The sequence below is a fragment of the Ylistrum balloti genome, unplaced genomic scaffold (assembly GCF_031769215.1).
Source record: "Ylistrum balloti isolate Yb309-2 unplaced genomic scaffold, AGI_CSIRO_Ybal_v1 Utg370434, whole genome shotgun sequence".
Lineage (NCBI taxonomy): Eukaryota > Metazoa > Mollusca > Bivalvia > Pectinida > Pectinidae > Ylistrum > Ylistrum balloti.
This window is the reverse complement of record NW_026782291.1, coordinates 301223-321181: the sequence shown is the minus strand read 5'-3', so window position 1 is coordinate 321181 and position 19959 is coordinate 301223. Positions and strand designations below refer to the sequence as shown.

Here is a 19959-nt window from a genome sequence, read left to right as displayed (position 1 = left end):
GAAATAAAAAAATACATATTCCCACTGAAAATATCCATATATACACTTTTTCAAATTATTATACAACACGTTCCTCTCTTATTTCAAATTCTTGTAAACTTCATCCCTTTGTATTCATAATGAAGAAATAGTTTGCCAATACAAGACTGAATATTGAAACCTGATTGCCAGGGAGAAGGATAAGGAAATATTATCAGAAAAACATTCTGCATGTGTTTTTCCCGACGTCTTAGAACTACCAAAATAGATGTGTGTGTATGAGAATTTCTGATTCTTTCCTGCCTTGATTTCCTGTATGAGAATGAAGCAATTTATAAGATTATTAGTTGCAAAACCCGAGCCATATTAGGGAGCATAGATTAATAGTTAACACATCTGAAAGAAAGATTATCGATAAAGCAAACATAAAAAAAAACCACAACACAATCAAGATATCTCTTATGTCTAAGTCCGCCCACGTTTATATAATTTTCTAGTAATAAATCATCCAAACGGAAGGTAAACACACATGCGCCAGTTGTTTCCATTTCGATTATTTCATAACCAAGGAGATAATCGAGTATTAGATGTTGACATCACTTCAGAACGGAAACTCGAGAATAAATCAATCGTAAAATTGAAAATGACACCGGTTTGACAGAGTAAGAAATCCGCCATTATCACCCACACCATATGTCAGTTGAAACATACATTAACAAACAAATAAGTAGAAATAATATTTCTATCCTGGATATGATAACATCGCATTTCATCTATCTAGTTAAAACGGTCAGTATTAAGAAATATAGTTCTCTCTCAAACGCAAATATGGAAAATATTTATATCGATCGAATATCGTCAATGTGGGAGTATTGATATTGTCTTCGGATGTATTATGTATATTGTTATGAAAATATCAACCCTAAAATATTGTCTCCGGATGTATAATGTATATTGTTATGAAAATAGAAACCCTTAAATATTGTCTCCAGATGAAAAATGTATATTGTTATGGAAATATCAACCCTAAAATATTGTCTCCGGGTGTATAATATATATTGTTATGAAAATATAGATTCTAAACTATAGGAAATATCTAAATAAATAACTATTGAATCCTTGCAGAGAACAAGAACGTTTTGAAAAGTATATCGGAAAGTTGTTTGAAACTGATTCCCATTTAACGGAGAAGTTCTAAACTGTCATAAAAAGTATAATTTTACGAATATTTTTAGGTAAAAAATATATAAAGAATTCTCGAAAAAAAAAATCTGTCACAGACCAATACGTTATCTTATATTTCATTAATGATATTGGAATATATAAGTATTATACCTATTTTAATTATCAAGTGTTATACAAACACCACGGATAAATTTGCTGATTAACTTTCAAACTGGTCTGCCCCTTTGTCATGCCATAGAAAAATGACAAAAGCAACTAAACCAATGCTGTTTGTCGACGGAATCATAAATCAATTTCAAATTTGATGACACTAGGGTAAACTGAATAATGGCAAGGAAAAAAGACCACGTGATTTCGAGAGATGCAGGTTAATGAAATCGCTAATGAAGCAGAAAACACGTACTTTTGCTCTTATAGACAGTCTAATTGTGTTTTTAGGAGTATCTATGTAAATTTTCTATTATTCATATCCTGCCATAGTTTCATTGTATTTGAGTTTGGATAATGATTCTGTTTACATGTTGGTATGTTCATATTTGAAGATAGGGTTAAGGGATTGTACGCGTGCGTATATTAATAAGTTTCAATTTAGCAGAATGTTTCTTTTTTTTCTGCGTCCGTGTAAGAATTATAAAACCTTGGTTATTTTTGTGTGGTATAGTTGTTTGTGTAATAATTGGTGTGGACGTATGCTTCACCATAGGAAAAGGACTGTTTTTTTTTTAAAAAGAAATAGTAACAAATTCAGCAGAAAGTAATTTTTAGAAATATAAATCAATATTGATTTGTTGTCTCGGATAACATTATTAATAAAGATCAAACACTCCCCCTTAAAAAAGAAACAAACCAACACCCCCTCCCCCAAAACAAAGAGGGGAGGGACTCTGATTTTAATAATATCACGGCTCTTGCGACAACGACGTGCTGGAACTTACATCTTGTGTTTTGCTTATGTATAATAAAACTTAAATTGAAAAAGTAAAAACAAAGAAAACAAAATTACAATTATACATAAAAGGTTATAAACCGAACAAAAGCAAAACTAATGACAGAATGTACCTTAATACAGTCAGTGTAGATGTTAAAAATAAAGTCATTATTATCACAAAAACATTTGGCTATGAAAGTCAAGTATGTTATTTCATGTATATTAAAATCCATTTCTTTTGAAGGTAACGTTTAATGTTTGTGAATCGTACGAGTCTACATACGTGTCCTTAAGTTTTCAAAATTTTCGAATATGATTAGTAGATATATTTTATTATATTATAAGAATTCGACGTATAACTGCCCTGATCTTTGGGTTAAGACAGGAAGAAAGACGACTTGGAAAGACGAACGGACATAAAGACGTAGAGTATCTCATTTCAGATTTTAATTCTCAGATATTCTGACCAAGCTTGGAAAAGCCAGCTATGATATGTATGCACATTTGCATCGTTTCATATATAACAGTTAAAAATAGATATCATACAAAAATATCTCTTTAACATTTTAAAGTAAAGCAAGTCACATTTTAGAAAACAATCTGTTATTGCAATTAAACGGTATAACAACTATTCAACTTTGCTAATAATTGCATTCTTCTTCCAGTTTCGATCCAAGGAAATATCAATTCCCGAATTCCAACAAGTTAATAAACATTTGTACGATCTTAGAAAATCTGTGCAATCGATCAAATATATTTTTCAATTAAACACCAGCACCGTTATACTAAAGAATTGAAAATTAGAAAAAATATCAATCTATCATAGCTTATGTTTCATTGTACATAAGATACCCAAGATAAAACCAGGGATTGTTGGACAACACTTTCTTCCTTCCGGGAATGTATAATTGTACGTCAACGTCTAAAGGGTGTGCTTTGCGTTCCTCTGTTGTAAACATGGAGTATAAAATTTGTTGTTCTACATTCATAAGACTTTCGTTAAGGTATCGCATCACTGTGTCTTTGTATTGCTTACCGAATCTCACAAGAACATCTGGCTTTCCTAGAAATAGACCTCCTCCAATCCAGTTTAAATTTCCATAAATTATAGTCTTTGGTCGTATATCTGAGAGTTTAGAATTATATACACGTGTAACACCAACTTTGGTGGCATCAAAATCGCTTGGAACTTCCAACCAGAACGATTGTTTTCTAGCCAAAATATCCCGAAAATACCCAATATCTAACCAACAATAATAATCTGTCAAGAAATAGCTTTGATTTATTGCATCTAACACAACTGGTAATTTGGAATGAGTGAGCGCCGTGTAGGCTGGCACATATGTGTTTGGATAATGTTTGGGATATCCCGGAGTGGAATACAATTTTGCAATTTTCGGAATAATTTGGAAACTCCATAATGATGTTCGATTGATGACGACAGACTTTGTAAGGTCTTTTGTGTGGTTGCGAATATTATCAAACGCCTCTGCAAAAGCTGGACTGTCGGTGTAAAGTATGACAGGGTTTTTGATTTTTCCTAAAACCCTGAGCCAGTTTTCATAACTTTTCGGTTTTCTAATACTAGCAATGGACCCCTTAGGAAAACTTCCAATGTTGAAGTATCCCGTAACAACCGTCAAACTTTTATTTGTACCAGCTATGCGTCGGATGAAGCCCTCTATGTTGTGCTACAAAATAAAAGATATTTTTGCTAATTAAAAGGTTTATACAGCTGTACATACTGATAACAATGCAATCAAAACCTTTCGATAATCTGAAGTTAAGAAATATTCCACTACAAAACTGATTGGCATATGTTGAGTAGTAGAACTACTTTGACCAATGCATTATTTAATATCTTGATATCTTATTTCAAGTACTTACAGCCTGATCCATTTCGTTTACATTCCTCGGTTTAGGGAAGAATTTCTGTAAATGGATGAAAACCGATCATGACAATCAATAACACTGATTCAGACTATTATACAAAATATATCTATCAGAGTAGAAGAAGTAGAAAAAAATAACGACAAATAAAAAACCGCACAAACCACACATCCCCCCCCCCAAAAAAAAGCAAAAACCCCCCAAAAAGACAATATATATATATAAATATAAAGCAATCAATAAACAAACAGCTGTATATCAGTATTAACCATTCCGTCAGATTTAACATTCCGAAATTAATGACTGTCATGACAATACATATGAAGAAAAATGCAAATGTGTTACACTTACGATAGATATAATATCTACACTGGTAGCCAATCTATATCCTAGAAAACGTTATCTGTAAGCTTTTGTAAACATGTCCACGCCTTCATTTAGAACTGGATGATCCTAAATAATATTTAATTCGATAGGACACTTGAAACTATTAATAAAAATGAAAATCATACGTCTTCTTTGAGACAAACTTTGAATAAAGATGGCCTTTGCTATAAGAAATGCGAATATAGGTCTTTACATGCGTTAACTGTTACAAAGTAAAACAGAAAACCGATTGCATTTTGCATAAATAAATACTCCACAATGAAAGAAATGAAGACAATTTAATTCACTTCGTTTTTGCTTTTCCTAAATTTTCTAGACAATATTCAATAAATGAAAGATGAAAGTAAAATATCATCAAATTGATTTAGGCGAAATTGAATACATTTTTAATATTGTAGTAGCGTTTTTGAATGTATTACCGTATGTCGTCGCAATAAACATGACGTCATTATGCTGTTGCAATATACATGAAATCACTACGTCGTTACCATATATATGAAGTCACTGTGTCGTTACCAAATAGATGACGTCACTACGTCGTTACCATCTATATGACGTCATTATGTCGTTACCATATATATGAAGTCACTGTGTCGTTACCAAATAGATGACGTCACTACGTCGTTACCATCTATATGACGTCACTATGTCGTAACCATATATATGACGTCACTATGTCGTTACCATATATATGAAGTCACTGTGTCGTTACCAAATAGATGACGTCACTACGTCGTTACCATCTATATGACGTCGGTTTGTTGTTACCATATATATATATATGAAGTCACTTCAATCAATATAGTAAAGCATATGAAAAAAAAAGATAAAAATATTAACGCTGAGAGGAAAAAGAAACGCAATTAGCAGAAAGTTAATATTGTAAATTAAATCCTTGACATACACCCTTGAAACTTGACAAATGTGTACATTTGAGTTAGGTCCCTATGGTACCGTATTAAAATCACTGATGCATAACTAAACTGCGCACGCCGCTTGTACAAAAGAATAAGAGACAAAAGCACGACATCTCGAGCCCAGTATAAAGGATTGGTTCAAAATTTGTGTGTGCGAATCTTCAGACATATCCGTCTTGATTTCCCACATTTTAAGCATAACAGTTCACCGTAAAAATGCTACGATTGTTCGAAGTTGATAGGGGTCGTGCCATTGCACTTCTTATGCAAGGTACCCCGCAAAAATCAGGTCGCTAATCTATTTGGAGCCCATCCATCGAACATTTGCCGTCTCATCCAAGACTACATGCCACCGGAAGGGTTGCAGACCGTCCCCGAAGCGGTCGCATTCGTGTGACGATGCGTCGGCAGGATAGGGAAATGCGACTTTCGCTTTCTGACGGCCACGGAAACAGCAAGGACCACCATTGGGCGTCATCATGTTCCAATTGATCCAAAGACAGTGCGTTCTCGACTGCGTGCCTTCGGTCTAAGACAGCGGCGGCCATATGTTGGACCAGATTTTAATGCGCGGCGACGTGCCAGACCAAAGACGGTCGACGTCGTGTCTATAGACGTACCCACGAGCGCTATGCAGATGCTTGCGTGATAGAGAATGACCGCTTTGGAGGAGGATCGGTCATGGAATGGGAGGGATTGCGCATGGTATCAAGACTCCTCTGGTCGTTATTCTCACGGCCGTCCGCTATAGAGATCAAGTCCTAGCGCCGCATGTTGTTCCTCTAGTACAGCAGCGTCAACTGACGTTTCAGCAGGACAACGCCCGGCCGCATGTAGTGAGGGTTTGCCGTGTTTATCTCGCAGCAAACAATGTCCCCACCCTAGACTGGCCCCTATACAGCCCTGACCTGGATGAGGAATGGAATCGTATACCAATGAGGAGGGATATTCTTGAATCAACGTCAAATTTGAAAGGTTTACTTAACGCACACGAATGAAATTCTCGTAGATGACAGAGTGGTCAACTATCTACCAGTTACACCATAATTTTCATTCTAAAACCCTTTTCTATTTCCTGTACTTGAACTGGAAATTCCTAATTGCGTTTCTTTTCCCTCTCAGTATATATATATATATATATATATATATATTTATATATATATTATATACATAAAGATGACTATTAATTGTTGGTTAAGTTATAAGAGATATAAGCGGCTGGGTTGTAAAAATTGCACTTATGAAATTTTATTTAGTGTATGAATCTCCATTTGATTTTTATTTTTAAAAGGATACACAAAGGCTAGCCGTGTTTCATGGATAGTTGGATTTATTGCACAATACGAAAATATAAATCGTGATATGTGATGAGTTAATGATAGTAATAACATACAAGAGAGAATTTAAAAAAGTGGATTTAAAAATCTTGAAATTTAAATCCAAATTTTATATTACGAAAATGTTGAAATTTAAATTTGAAAATTTTAAATGCAACTGCTGAATGATTCATAGAAGTCAGACGATTTATTTCAAGATTTTTTTTGCTTTTGCATCTCGGCATTGTTTATTGTACTTAGCGTTCAGTTTCAAGCCTTTATAATGGTAATAAAAAAATATTCCACCAGAAGATTATATTCTCGTTTCTTTCTACTTTGATAAATCTCTTAGTATCCAGTTTCTCGTTGTTCTATTGTCAACATTCTATTTATCATAGCTTTATTTCCATTATTTAACTGTAATTATTGTCACAGGTGTCACTGTATTGTTGTCTGATCACAAAAATATTTCAATACATATAATTACAATACTCGATAGATCACTCCAACAACCAATTAAAGCGACTGCATAGGTCTTGTTAATAACAATTGGATATCACGTTTCACTTCCTCAAACCTGTGCACAGGCACGTCAATATTATATAACTAAATCCTTGCTTTCCATGTAATGATTACCTGCTCATAAAACGCTATGTGATTTTGAATCCATCATGGTTATTGATGGGTGTCAACACGCCACTTAAAAAACAAGCTGCCGGCGCTTGAGTCAATAATCTCTTGTTTAACAAAATATCCTCAGAAGCACAACGCCAAAATATCATAATTTTAATGCGCTTGGACCTGGATTTAAGCCTCGAAGAATTCTCAATTGAAGCATGGCTTAACATAACTACTAGTAATACACATTAAGGTCTATATATAGAAATATATAAAAAGAACGGATGTGATGTAGAAATTTATTCTGATATGTTGTCGTTGTGGGATGAAATGTTTAACCATCGAATAATTATCAAATACATTCATTGTTAAATATTAGAACGTTGACAAAAATACCGGACAAAACAGCTCATTAAACTTCCTTCACCAACCCTACTTCATTCCAAGTTTTGTCCTCAGGATGAGATAAGAGAATCTCATACCGGTAAAAGAAAGGACGTCCTCGTCCAGAAAAAAAGTCTCTTTATTATGTTGAGACATTTTCACATCAGTCAAGGCTCGGATTCCCCGATCAAGATCAAGTCTCGTCCTCAAGGCAAAACATTTCACAGCCGTAAAAGTGAGAATACCTCTGTCAAGGCTATGCCAGATATCAAACGATGACATGCTCTCCTTTTTCTCTGATGTTTAATTTTCAATTTTCATACCAATTTGAAAGCCAAAAGGGTTTACTTTATCATAGAAATCATGAAAATAATGGTGATTTATCCTGCAGGCATTCATATTATATCACCTGAACAATATTGCTATTAGATATTTAAAATCTTACCATATCCTTGAAGTGGACAATTCCAAAATGACCCTTGACGTAGATATAAAGGGTGGCAAAAATGAAAAGAAAGATGACGTAGAGGACCCAATGTGGTGTTTTCATGTTTGATTGTAGCGATTAATCTACACTGATCTGGAAGTAAGAAAATAGTTTATTAAAATTGTTAACTATAGAAAATTAGATTACAACTGTCCATATTTAACACAATTAAAACAAACACTTCAATGACTATTAGGAAATTAACTACACATTGAATATCTATGCATGATAAAGAACACCAGACTTACAAATGGAGTCGATTGGGAAAAAAGACAGAAAAACGCAATTATAGAGTTTGTTTTTTACCGGAATAGGTTATGGGTATATTTATTCCACAAAATAAAAAAAGTAAGCAAATTGACATAATTAATGGAATCAAGAATAACATGTCTTTAAGTAATACTGACAGCTTAATGAGGAGTCATTATGAATTAGATTGAGGATCAACCGACTTTCACTTATATGCAACTATATGGAACTTTATTATCTACGCTTGGTACACAAATTTGATGTTTTCAGCGTGCTGATTATCCTTCTAAGCGTAGACAGATATACCTTACCCATGACCAATGGATATTTTTTTTACCAAATGGATAGGTGGGTGCTTTCCTGTATGCTTTAGCGGCTCTGTATTTCGCTGGCTTAAGCAAAGAACTTTTATTTTCTTGTCTACAGTTTGAAGAAGTATCTGACATCCATTTATAATGTTTCTGACACTGTACACAGAAAATTATAGACAAATTGGTAAGTAAGATGGATTCTACTTAAAGAACTTAAAAGGAATTGAAGTCCAAAATGCATGTAATGAAGTTTTCTAGAACCTTCTTTTCAAATACATAATTGTGGCGTGTATTACTGATTAATGAAAAATGAAAAAGATACAAAAGGGAATAGCACAATTTAATACAAATGATGAAGATACAGAAAAGCCTGACAATGAATGGGACTGCATCATGCAATTGTTTCGTCCTTCTAGGATTAACGGTATACCGGCGTCATACCATAAATGTTCGGGCTACGCCTGCCATTTTATGAAAATATATATCTCGAAACAGTCAAGGATCTGAAGGACTAGACATCCAACTTATTTATAGCGCAATATATCTATGAAAGATAAAAGTGCTGTCAACATGGAAATGTATGGCAGATTTTCCATCGAAAATCTGACACCATTGAAATTTTTCGATATGCAACACACTCTTATGAATATTATTAAGATATGGACTGCTCTCAATTGCTTGGAAGTGAAACTGTTTTCAACCAGTATTTGCATTTTTTTAATGTCAGCTATCATAACACAATACAATCAAAAGGTATAACACATATAACGGTATTTACCAACCGGTTACCTCAAACATACCCGACTTGTTTTTTTGTAAACATTGTCAGACCATAGCCATTTATAGTAAGAATTACTGTCGAGGTAGTGTAGATATCCATTTTAGGAAATTCAATAAAAGAAACATTGAAAAAAAAAAACGGACAAAGCAAACAATGATTTTTTTTATTCGATGAAAAGAAATTGGGTATGATATATATTTATATTTTCCTAGCGAAAGAAGATCACTCATCACATGTCTGTAAGGAAGATAAGGAAAACAGGTGCGGTCGTGTTGGGATAGTCCCTAGTGAAATTACTAAAGTGACACAATGTATGTTTAACTGACTTCGTTATTGATGCAACACTTCACAGAACCTCACCCAAATATGACAGCTGTATTTACAGCTTGTGGAGTAAACATGATTTATTACCCCCTCCAACAGAACAAATATTACCGTCTCTAACAATAAGGCTAATCAAACGTTTACGGGTATGCAATTACGTAACTTTCATGAGTCATGGAGGCAGAGAGAAATCAGGTAGCCGCCAGCTAGCTACACGGAGTTCCAAAATAACCCTGGCTGGTCTCAAGTCGATGCACCCAGCAATCGATCTAACAAATGATATAGTTACTGCAGTTAACTCCCTAGATAAAGCGTATATGAAAATGAATTGCGAATGAGAAATAAGATTTCTTTTAACGGCTTAACATTATGTTACCCGCCATGTAAATCTTGGTCAAAACAAGGATGTGTTGGAAAATAAATAACTTCCACAAACCCAGGTAACGAAACTTAATCTTTTAGCAATCATCATTTTTATAATTGTGTTATACTAAAGGCTGGCGATGTAATTTCACAGAACAAAAAACGTGAATGTAACATACATTAGCGGAGAAGAACGTTCACTGTGAAAATGTTCTTTATCAAAATTCAGCCGACCGTGAGCTCGCTTGACGTGTATGCTTTGAGCAGATTTTGTAAGAAAGTGTGCATCAAGGGAACTCCTGCACCATAACATTTCTTTTCGGAACGATTGTAGTGCGAAATGCCGCGATTGTGTGAAGTCGATATGGGTAGAGCCATTGCTTTGATAATACATCGGCATTCGCAACGTGACGTAACTCAGCAATATGGTGTATATAAAACAACAATATCCCGTTTAGGTGAGCGTCTCAGAGCCACAGGGAAATTAGATGACCGCTCAATGAGCAGAGGCACGCGCGTTACGTCCCGACGTCAAGATAGATGCGAGTGTGACATTCTTTAACTCTTTTGAAAGTTTTAGTCAGCTTTTAGTATTATTCTTTAGTTTTGTATTTTTTCGCGTCAAAATTATATTTCACTTAATTTCACATGCGGTTACCATTTTAATCATACAAATAACGTAAAGGGCCTGTTTCCAGTAATGTTAATTCTCCATAGGAGCCTGCCCCCGTATAATTTCTTATCTAGCTCAACTACTATCTTTTTCTTTTCCGAAAAATAATTTTACACCTTTCCGACACCCAGATTTCATAATTTCAGTGAAAATGTATTTTTATAAAGTTGTCAATTTCCGCATCAAAGACATAAGTTCGTAAATAAAAGAAGGTTATCTCGAAATTGTAATTCGCAACATAGTATAAATTTCTTTTGATAAATATTTCCAAAACATCGTGTTTATTCATAAAACATAAAAAAAAAAAAATATTCTCGGAAGAAAATGCACTTGCAGAGACTAAATTATGAAGAAAAATGCCATAAATTTGCATTTTTCTCCCGTTATATAGTTTTGGATGCAAATTTCCATCAGAAAATCGGATAGAGCTTTACTTGTTTCATATGTGTACCAAAAATCAGCTAATTCCATGTGGTGGAACGTTCTCATATCGCCGCCTGAATGTGGTTGTAAATTGAAAGAAAAGGGGAAATGAGTAACAACCTTGTCTGAAACCCTATTATATAGCTTATTATATACAAACTTTTATATTGAATATCAGAGCGGATATTTTCATGACAGTTTTATGATGTAAAAAAAATAAATAAATAAAGTACTGTTTCCCCGTCTCGATCTTGATTACTTGAGAACCTCTGGCTCCTGGTTACATCGCCGAACATTTAAGTGATGACGGCGACTATGAGGTGTGGCTTTACCAGCACTCCCCAGACCTTCTCCGATGTCAAATACATTCTTGACACAAAAGCCAAACGAAATATAACATTTGGATACACTTCACCATTTCACCCGATGTTGAGGCCCCAATAAAGGACTACTACTGCCAGTGCCCAGTTGGAGAGAGAACGATGGGAATGTGTGCGCACATCTCCAGTATCTTGTACTACCTTGGGTATTACAGGACGCTGGAAAACCCTCGACCATTACAACCACAGGTAAAGAAATTCCGACAAAACTTGAAATAGTTTTCCATGCGGCAACAGAGTGCATATGTCGAAAGTATGTTTGGGGCTCGATATGAAAGATTCCCGTTACCATGTGACTAGCCAAACTTATAAATATAGGTATTATACAATCGCCCGTAGCTATGAACACTCCCGTAAATGGGAAAACCAACCAAAATCATAAGGAACACGTTTTGTTTGTTGTTCTGTCTATTTGTCAGCCATTGTCTTCAACCACGGGGACTTCCGAAGTAGCCATCTTGGATTTTTTTTTATGAAAAAGTGTTTCTCTCACTTTTTTCATATCTGTGTACATATCGAGAAAATACTCTCGTTTTTTTGTTTTGCAGGAAATTTGAATCAGAGAAGGGGCCGTTTTGGAAACTGGCCCTTTCAAGTCTGCCCATCAGAAAACTACAGAAAGCTTGCATAAACATATCTTGAAAGTAATTGGTATAATCCCGAGACATCCTTCTCCCCGAACGAAATTAAAGTATTCCGAAAGTTTCCTTTCGCGCCGGTCTACAAGCATGTGGGTACGTAAAAATTCTATTTCTCGTTTGTAAAGCCAATTCTAAAGCAGATTTCGTTCTGAAAATATGGTTAGGATTGCAGTTGTATGATCTTCGCATATAAGGCGTTTAAATCATGATGGTGAGTTGATTTGTGGCACCGCAGTATCCAAATTCCTTTGGAGAAGTGGTTGTGTAGTTGACAGCATATACGAGTTCATGGCTGCATTGTATTTAAAGATGAAATTCCTGTAGATATTATAGGAGTATGGGAAAACAACTGTTGAATTATTGTTGCCATGACCAATATGTTTCTCAATTTTGTTTAAATGAAATATTTTAATGCATATTTGGATACATAAAATGATTTATATACCTTTTAGTTAAAAACTAGAAGCAGTTTTCATACATCTAAATTATACTAATTAAGATGTGTCTGATGTTTAAGATAATTGAAATGTCAATAAAATTAGAAAAATATTCAATTTTTGTGTAACACTCCGCACCTTGTTAAAATTTTGTCTAAAAATAGATACTGTTATATATTTTGTTAATTACTATAATCTTAATTCTTGCAGACAGTCAGACTACAAAAGGTTAATATCACAAAATATATTTTCATTAAAATCATCAAACTAACAGTGATCTCAATGATGCTACTTATGAAGCACATTACATTTAGCTGTTGAGTTATTCGGCAATCAGTCAATATTGACTTTAACCTGATTATAAAGACGGAACACATAAATATATTAAGTATGGTTTATATTTCATTAAAACTTTGTAACTTCAGTAATTTTAAAGATAGTGAATAGATAATAATATATCACACATCTTAAAAACGAAATAGTTAAAACCTACTTGTATTTTGGTTATTTCATATGAGATTTTATGAAATGTGAATAAAATGATTTTTTTTTATTTTATGCAAAAATTAAAACTTCATGAGGAGTGCCATAAAAAATTATAGAAAACTAAAACACATAACCCAGAAAAGTAACATTTTGACATGTTTTAAAATAGTGTTCCAAACCATATGAACTTGTGGTCCTTGTTACCTGTGGCTATAGTGTATGTCAGGAAAACACATGTTCAAGTACCTTTGAAAAGCCTTCGAAAACTACTTTATTTCGAGGCTAAAAGTTAGAAGATAATTAATTAAAGTAAGTTTTTCTGGTTGCTCATTGTCATACACATAATCTACATGTAGTATGCTGTTGTTGGATACATTGATTCCGCAATCTTTCTCAGGTAGACAATGGACAATACATGATGATGTCATCAAATTACTCTATTTTGATCCCATCATCATGGCCTTCAGTAAACCATTTACACAGATGGACAGCTGTTTGGATCCAGCTAAAACAAGCTTCAGACTTCAGTATGATTTGCGTAGCACACAGTTGAAGTATTAAAGTCTGTTTCTTGTAGGAAATATTATTTTGTCCTTGCAGATCAAATTTTATGATCTTGTCAAAATGATGATCCTCATGCTTCAGGTGTGAACATTTAGACATTTCTAGCCCATTATTAGATGGTGAGCTGTTCAAATTGCCCTTCATCTCAGATCTATTCATCCATAAACATTCCTTCCAATCATTTTTGAAGTAATGCAGGAATGTTTGTCTTATTTATATCTTTCTCTTTGGTCCGTAGTTAGGCCGTTTGAATTTTGTACTGATCAAAAAAGCAAAATGGCTGAAAAGTGATCATCTTGAATTTGACAAGTTATTATTGGGCCGTCTGAGACAAAGTCTCATGGTGACCTATTGCAATCACCTTTGCAGAAACCTTTCCCGACCTAAGATGAACCAAAATTGTGAATTATACAGTCCCCATCCCACAGGGCCCTGCGGGGTGGGGTCAAATTGACTCATATTTCAAAAGTTGTCTTCTCAATACCTAGGTATTGTAGAATCAAGCACTCTTCATAACTGGAAGCATCTTAAGGTGCTTACCAAAGTTGTGAATTTCATGGCCCCAGGGTCATCTTCAGCATACATGAATCAAATATAGCTTATTGTACAATTATATTTATCCCACATCCGGTTCACACTAGCGCGACATAATTGATGTGCTGATGATATGTTAGAATGCACAGATTGTATATTGGAACAAATTCAGCATACATAAGGATTCCACAGATTATCAAAACAAAAGAATCCACGATTAAAAAACTAATTTATTATATTTAAATATATACTGTAGAGTTTTCTCCAACATTTAAGGTGTCCTGTGTAGATTTTTTCAATTAAAACAATGCTGTACTATACTGATGTCTAAACAAAACATTAAAAGGTAATTATGCTTTTGGTAGACATTCATGATGCTTCACACTGTCTGTATATTTTACATCATTGTATATCTCCATCATTGATATTTTTGCTATTATATGGAATTTTAATCTATGTTGCTGTGAAGATGCAGGGTAATACCTTTTTTATCTTAATATACACATATGATATACACATGTACATAGTTTTCTTATTATAGGTTATTGTATTTATTTGTATTTAATAGATAAAGTACCATTGATAGCTTACCTCTAGAACATTTGAAGGTTTGGTTACAGGAAAATTGGTATCTCTTGCAGGGTGGTCAATACTTGACTGGTTTGCATATGTCTGCACATGCATAAAGAAATACCTTAGCTTATTAGAAATTTTCTTGATGCTTTTTCATACATGATGTTCCCAACATAAAAAAGGAAAAAGAAATGTACATCTTAACGTCATATATGATGGAAGTTCATTTGATTTATGTTCTTAAGATAAAAATATTAGGCTTTTAGTCAAATATCTAATAAATGAATGTGAGATGAAATTGTTTTACAGATGCAGATTCAGAGAGGTCATAAGGTCACTACTTTCAAAGCATCAATGGGATGGGACATTCTGTGAACAGATGACCCATGATAGTGGACCCACCATTGATGTTGACATGGAGGATGATGGATGACGACCTCTTTAAACATGACAAATCGGAGAATACTATAGAGGCAGACTTTAACGCCGCATCCTTCTTTAACAGTGACGATGATGAGGAATTTTTTGTTTAGTGATCAGTGGTTATGTTTGTGATTGGTGTAAAATGACTTCAGTACTATGAACTGCTTATAATTACTAAGTACTCTATGGATTTATCGGTCTACTGTTCCATTCGTGCAAGTCGTAAGAACTATGGAACCTGTTCTGTTAAAATTTGTAGTATTATCAAATACTTTTTGTTACTTGGCTTTATATAAATAATAATGAAACTTATCTGCATTAAAACATTAGAAATTTGTTTTATTCTTCGTTGTTTTTATCTTCAGTCTATCATATATGACCGATGCATCTAACTAGGTGAAGACAGAAGTCCAATATGGCGGACCAGAGATCTCGAGAATAACCCCAAGAATTGCATATTCCTGTGTATAGTATGCACCCCCTCTTCGACAAGACACTTTTAACCTAAAAAAGTGTGCACTATATGTGGAAATTTATAGTATTCTATTTAATTTGAAGCAGAATTTTGTAAGGAATTTGTGAAGTAAATGGTTCCAAAATGTAATTATTATTCATGATTGTTTCATGGAAAATTAATCAGAAGAGCATCTTACTACTATAGTGACTATATTTATATTAAGACAATATTTAATAATTCATATTTACCCAAAGGGTACAGATGACCTATTGCTATCGTACATTGTCAATTGCCATGCGTAAACTTTTCCTTTAGAATACGACTCCTGCTTAATACCTAAGCAGATTTCAACCAAATTAGGTCTGAAACATTATTTGGGGTGGGGGATATTTTCTTAAATTCTGAAATCTGATTTGGCATCTGGGGTTTATGCCCCAAAAGGGTAGTTAGACGATACTTCACTTAAAAACGTTACTCTTCCTTAATGCTTGAGTGGATTCCATTCAAAGTTTGTCTGTAACATCAGTAGGGGTCAGCAAATACTTATTGAATTTAGAAAGTTGATTCAACCCTTAGGGCCTAAGGGGAGAGGCTCCAAAATGGGTAGATTTCAACCAACATTTGGCCTGAAACATCGGGGAGTGTCAATGACATCAAACATGTGTGAGTGATCCCAAGATTGTCCTGACCACCTCTTATTTGTACGTTTTGATCCAAAATCCAACATGATTCATCTAGAACAAATAGTCTGAACTTCTCACGTTTCAGTTAAACCAAAGAGAAAAATAATTGGAGTTTGATATTTTTAAAGAAAGATATGGTTTCTTGTTTCTATTCGTTCTGATCAAAACTTCAACATGTTAACCACATTTTGTAACATGATTGTGCAACTGTTTTTGATGCACAGAACCTACCATTTATGAGTTTGATATTTTCAAGGAATGTTCAAAATTTGAATTCACCAGATTTGTCAGTCCACCATCAGTGAATTATATGGTTTGTCCATCCATACATAGATTGTCAGATAACCATTAAGGGACATGGCCCTCTGGTTTTCGTTTTAACAAGTTTAAAAAAGGAAAGGAAATTCTGTTTCAAAATTTAATGTGTTGGGTTTTTATGGTGCCAAGTTAATTTGGAGTCCTATCTGTGAAACATTTCATGCATTTGTCTCCAAGTGTTGAAAACCAGATGTCTGTAGAGGCAAATTCTTTGAGACTGTACATTAAAGTATAAACTTCAAGATATTAACTGAACTACTGATTATAGGCTCTCTGTGTAACTCCACTATGTCAATAGTTCTGGTCAGTAATATGGAACTAAGGATGTTTATGGGTTATTATTAATTCAATACATGGACTGTATAAGATTGCTATGCATTCTAAAAATGCAGTTAAGATATTGTCTTATATCTCAGTTTTTACCCAGTGGACATTTCTTTTTCCCAGTTCAAATATTTCAGTACCAAAAGACGATAGGGTTGGACACAAGTAATGCGAGTATTATTAACGCCCTATCCTTATAACATAGAATGTACACATCATAAAGTGTCTAAAACAATTGGAATATAATAAACATACTACTGTATTGAGATAGAGTTTCCTGCATATTATCATATATATATAACATAGAAACATGAATTACACACATTCAGGCTATCCATGTAGAATTTCTAATAAATTTAGCCATGCGGATGGTAACATCCAGCTCACTTAAAGCAGTAATATAATACGTTTGTTTCCATTGTGAGGGTTTTTTTTTAATTACCAAAGAATACGAATGGCCATCCATGTCCATGATCATTCTAGGCAGTATGAACACAATGGATAACGACCTGCTATAGAACATAATGGATACCGACCTACTAATACAGCACCTTCCATGGAAACCAAATACTGTGTATTTTCAGTGCTGTCATACAGTAAAAATATGGCTGAAGTTATGTCGCAGAGTCTTGAAAATCGAACTGGCGAAAAATATAATTACGACTTATTAATGGACAGCGAAGATTCAAAGAAATGTCGACATGTTTTATGCGTGGAAAAATATCAGATACCATATCAGTTGCATAAAACATGGCAAACATTAATTTGGAAATAGCATTGCGTTGTAGTAAATGCATTGCCAGTGTCAACAACAGAATCCGGAAGTACAGTAAAAATACGAAACTAAAGGATAATACGAAAAGCTGACTAAAACATTCAGAGCTGCATAATGTCTCATTCGATAGAAGCATACGTCTCTCGCACCTCCCTAACTAATTGCAGCAGGACAACGTAAGTCCCATGTTGCTAAGGTTTGTCGTGACGTTCTGGCTCAAGCTAACGTCCCACTTCTTGATTGACCATCTTACAGTCTAGATTTGTACTCAGTCCTCACACAGGCCCTTATTCAAGAGTGGAATATTATCCCTAAAAGGACAATAAACGCCTTGATGGGCCAATGTTAAGGAAAGTCAGAGCAGCGACTGTATCCAGTGGTGGGCGGACATGCTACTGATTTGGGTCAGGAGACAGCGTAGAGTACCCTTGTTTTAACGTTAATTACGGAAACGCCGCCATTGATAGGACAACAAAATCATCTAAATGAATTTAGTAATGAAGAAACAATCGAGAAATGAAGTAATCATCAATGGTTCACGTAAATAACGATTATTGATTATTGGGGTGGAAGGAGGGGGGGGGGGAAGCGGGGGCTGGAGGAAGGGAGGCCTGGGGTAAGGAGGGGGGAGAAGGTTTGTATGTGATGTTGTTTTACTAATGACTTCTTTGATTGAACATTTACGTAAGATGTATTACAGATGAAAACGGAAATATCTTGTAAATATATAAACATGTACATTTTATTGAGTTTCCTGAGGCTGTTATCAAAGCAAGCTTATGGCATTCAGCTAAGATCGATACACAACACATTTTTATGCGAAATATCTTAAGGCATTTGAAATGTTTGGACGATATGAAGAATAGTCTTTGTTTACAAATTTCCAATGTCAATTTCCCATTAACTGGCAGATAATGAGTCACAATTTCAGATCCAAATATCAAACTTTATCCACCGGAATGAATATAAGAAAAATGTTGATGCAATCACCATAGATATTCCTAACAGACCATACAGTATCTCTACAAAGTAGCCTTATAAAGACTTTGTACATTTGCTTTCATCTTGGACTGCTTAGGTAGCAGTACACAGTTTCTTGGTGTGGCCAGGGTGATTTTTTTTGTACAATAGAGAACATCTGTGTAAATGCATGTAGATAAAAATGAAAAAAGGGGGCAAAATTTGGTATATTCATGATGATGTTGGATATTGGGGCTTTACATGAAAAAAAATGTACCTAGTTTGAGATTACAATTTTGGCCATTAGACGAAAGTGTACCTATACAGAAAAACTAGCTTTACTGGCAGCCAAATTCTGATGTCTGGACACGAGGTAATGTTGTGAAAAATTTCCGAGTTACATTTTCCTGAAACATAAATCATTCTGCTCTCAGGTATGTAGTGATAAATTGTTGATATGTGTCATACTTCAAATTTCTGTCTGACTTTGTGAGATTTTCAGTCAAAAATCACAATATTTTGCTATTTTCAGTGTTTTTTAATGTGGTAACCATGGATTTCAACAGTGTTTAATACAGAGTAAACATGTATTTAGAAAATGCTCTATTGTGTATTAGAACTGCATATGGTGTGTATTTTATGAAAATATATACTTTAATATGTCTGATTTGCACGCTTAATCTACTGTGTGTAATTATAGGGAATGTGTCCCTTATTTTTCAGAAAATGGCCATTTAACTGTTTACTGCTACCTTATATTGTTATCATATTACTGCGCATACTCAACAACGCTTCAGTGTATCAGAAAATGTACCTGTGTAATGATTTAACACAATCGTCATTCAAACATAAAAAAATAAAAAAAAAAAATCTTTTACAAAAATTGAATAATTGAATAAAATGTGAGATCGTTAGGCCTACATTAAAGTAATATGTCTATTTTAGTCTCTTTATCATACTGTTATCATGGCTAATTTCGATTTCTTAAAATATACTTGTATCAGACGTCAGCACGTTCGCTGGTCGTGATAAGAAAAAATCTGATGTCATGGTATACAAGAGATCCCAGAGGGATCTTGGCGCCCACCATTTGAGGATCTGTTTTCAGTTCTTGAAGATTTGTTTATTTTTTTTGTTTGTTACAGGTGTTGTAAATGTTCATGAACTGGTCTTCATTGAATGTACTCAA

General features: G+C 34.2%; 1 protein-coding gene across 1 annotated transcript; it reads right to left on the bottom strand.

Annotated features, from left to right (window-relative positions):
- Window positions 1–2919: 2919 nt before the first annotated feature.
- LOC132554725 (uncharacterized) lies at window positions 2920–3991 on the bottom strand. The gene is made up of 2 exons (XM_060219036.1): window positions 3980–3991; window positions 2920–3783 (listed from the first exon to the last, which is right to left on the bottom strand). Exons 1-2 carry the CDS (start codon window positions 3989–3991, stop codon window positions 2920–2922), a joined length of 876 nt encoding a protein of 291 aa, XP_060075019.1.
- Window positions 3992–19959: the final 15968 nt, after the last annotated feature.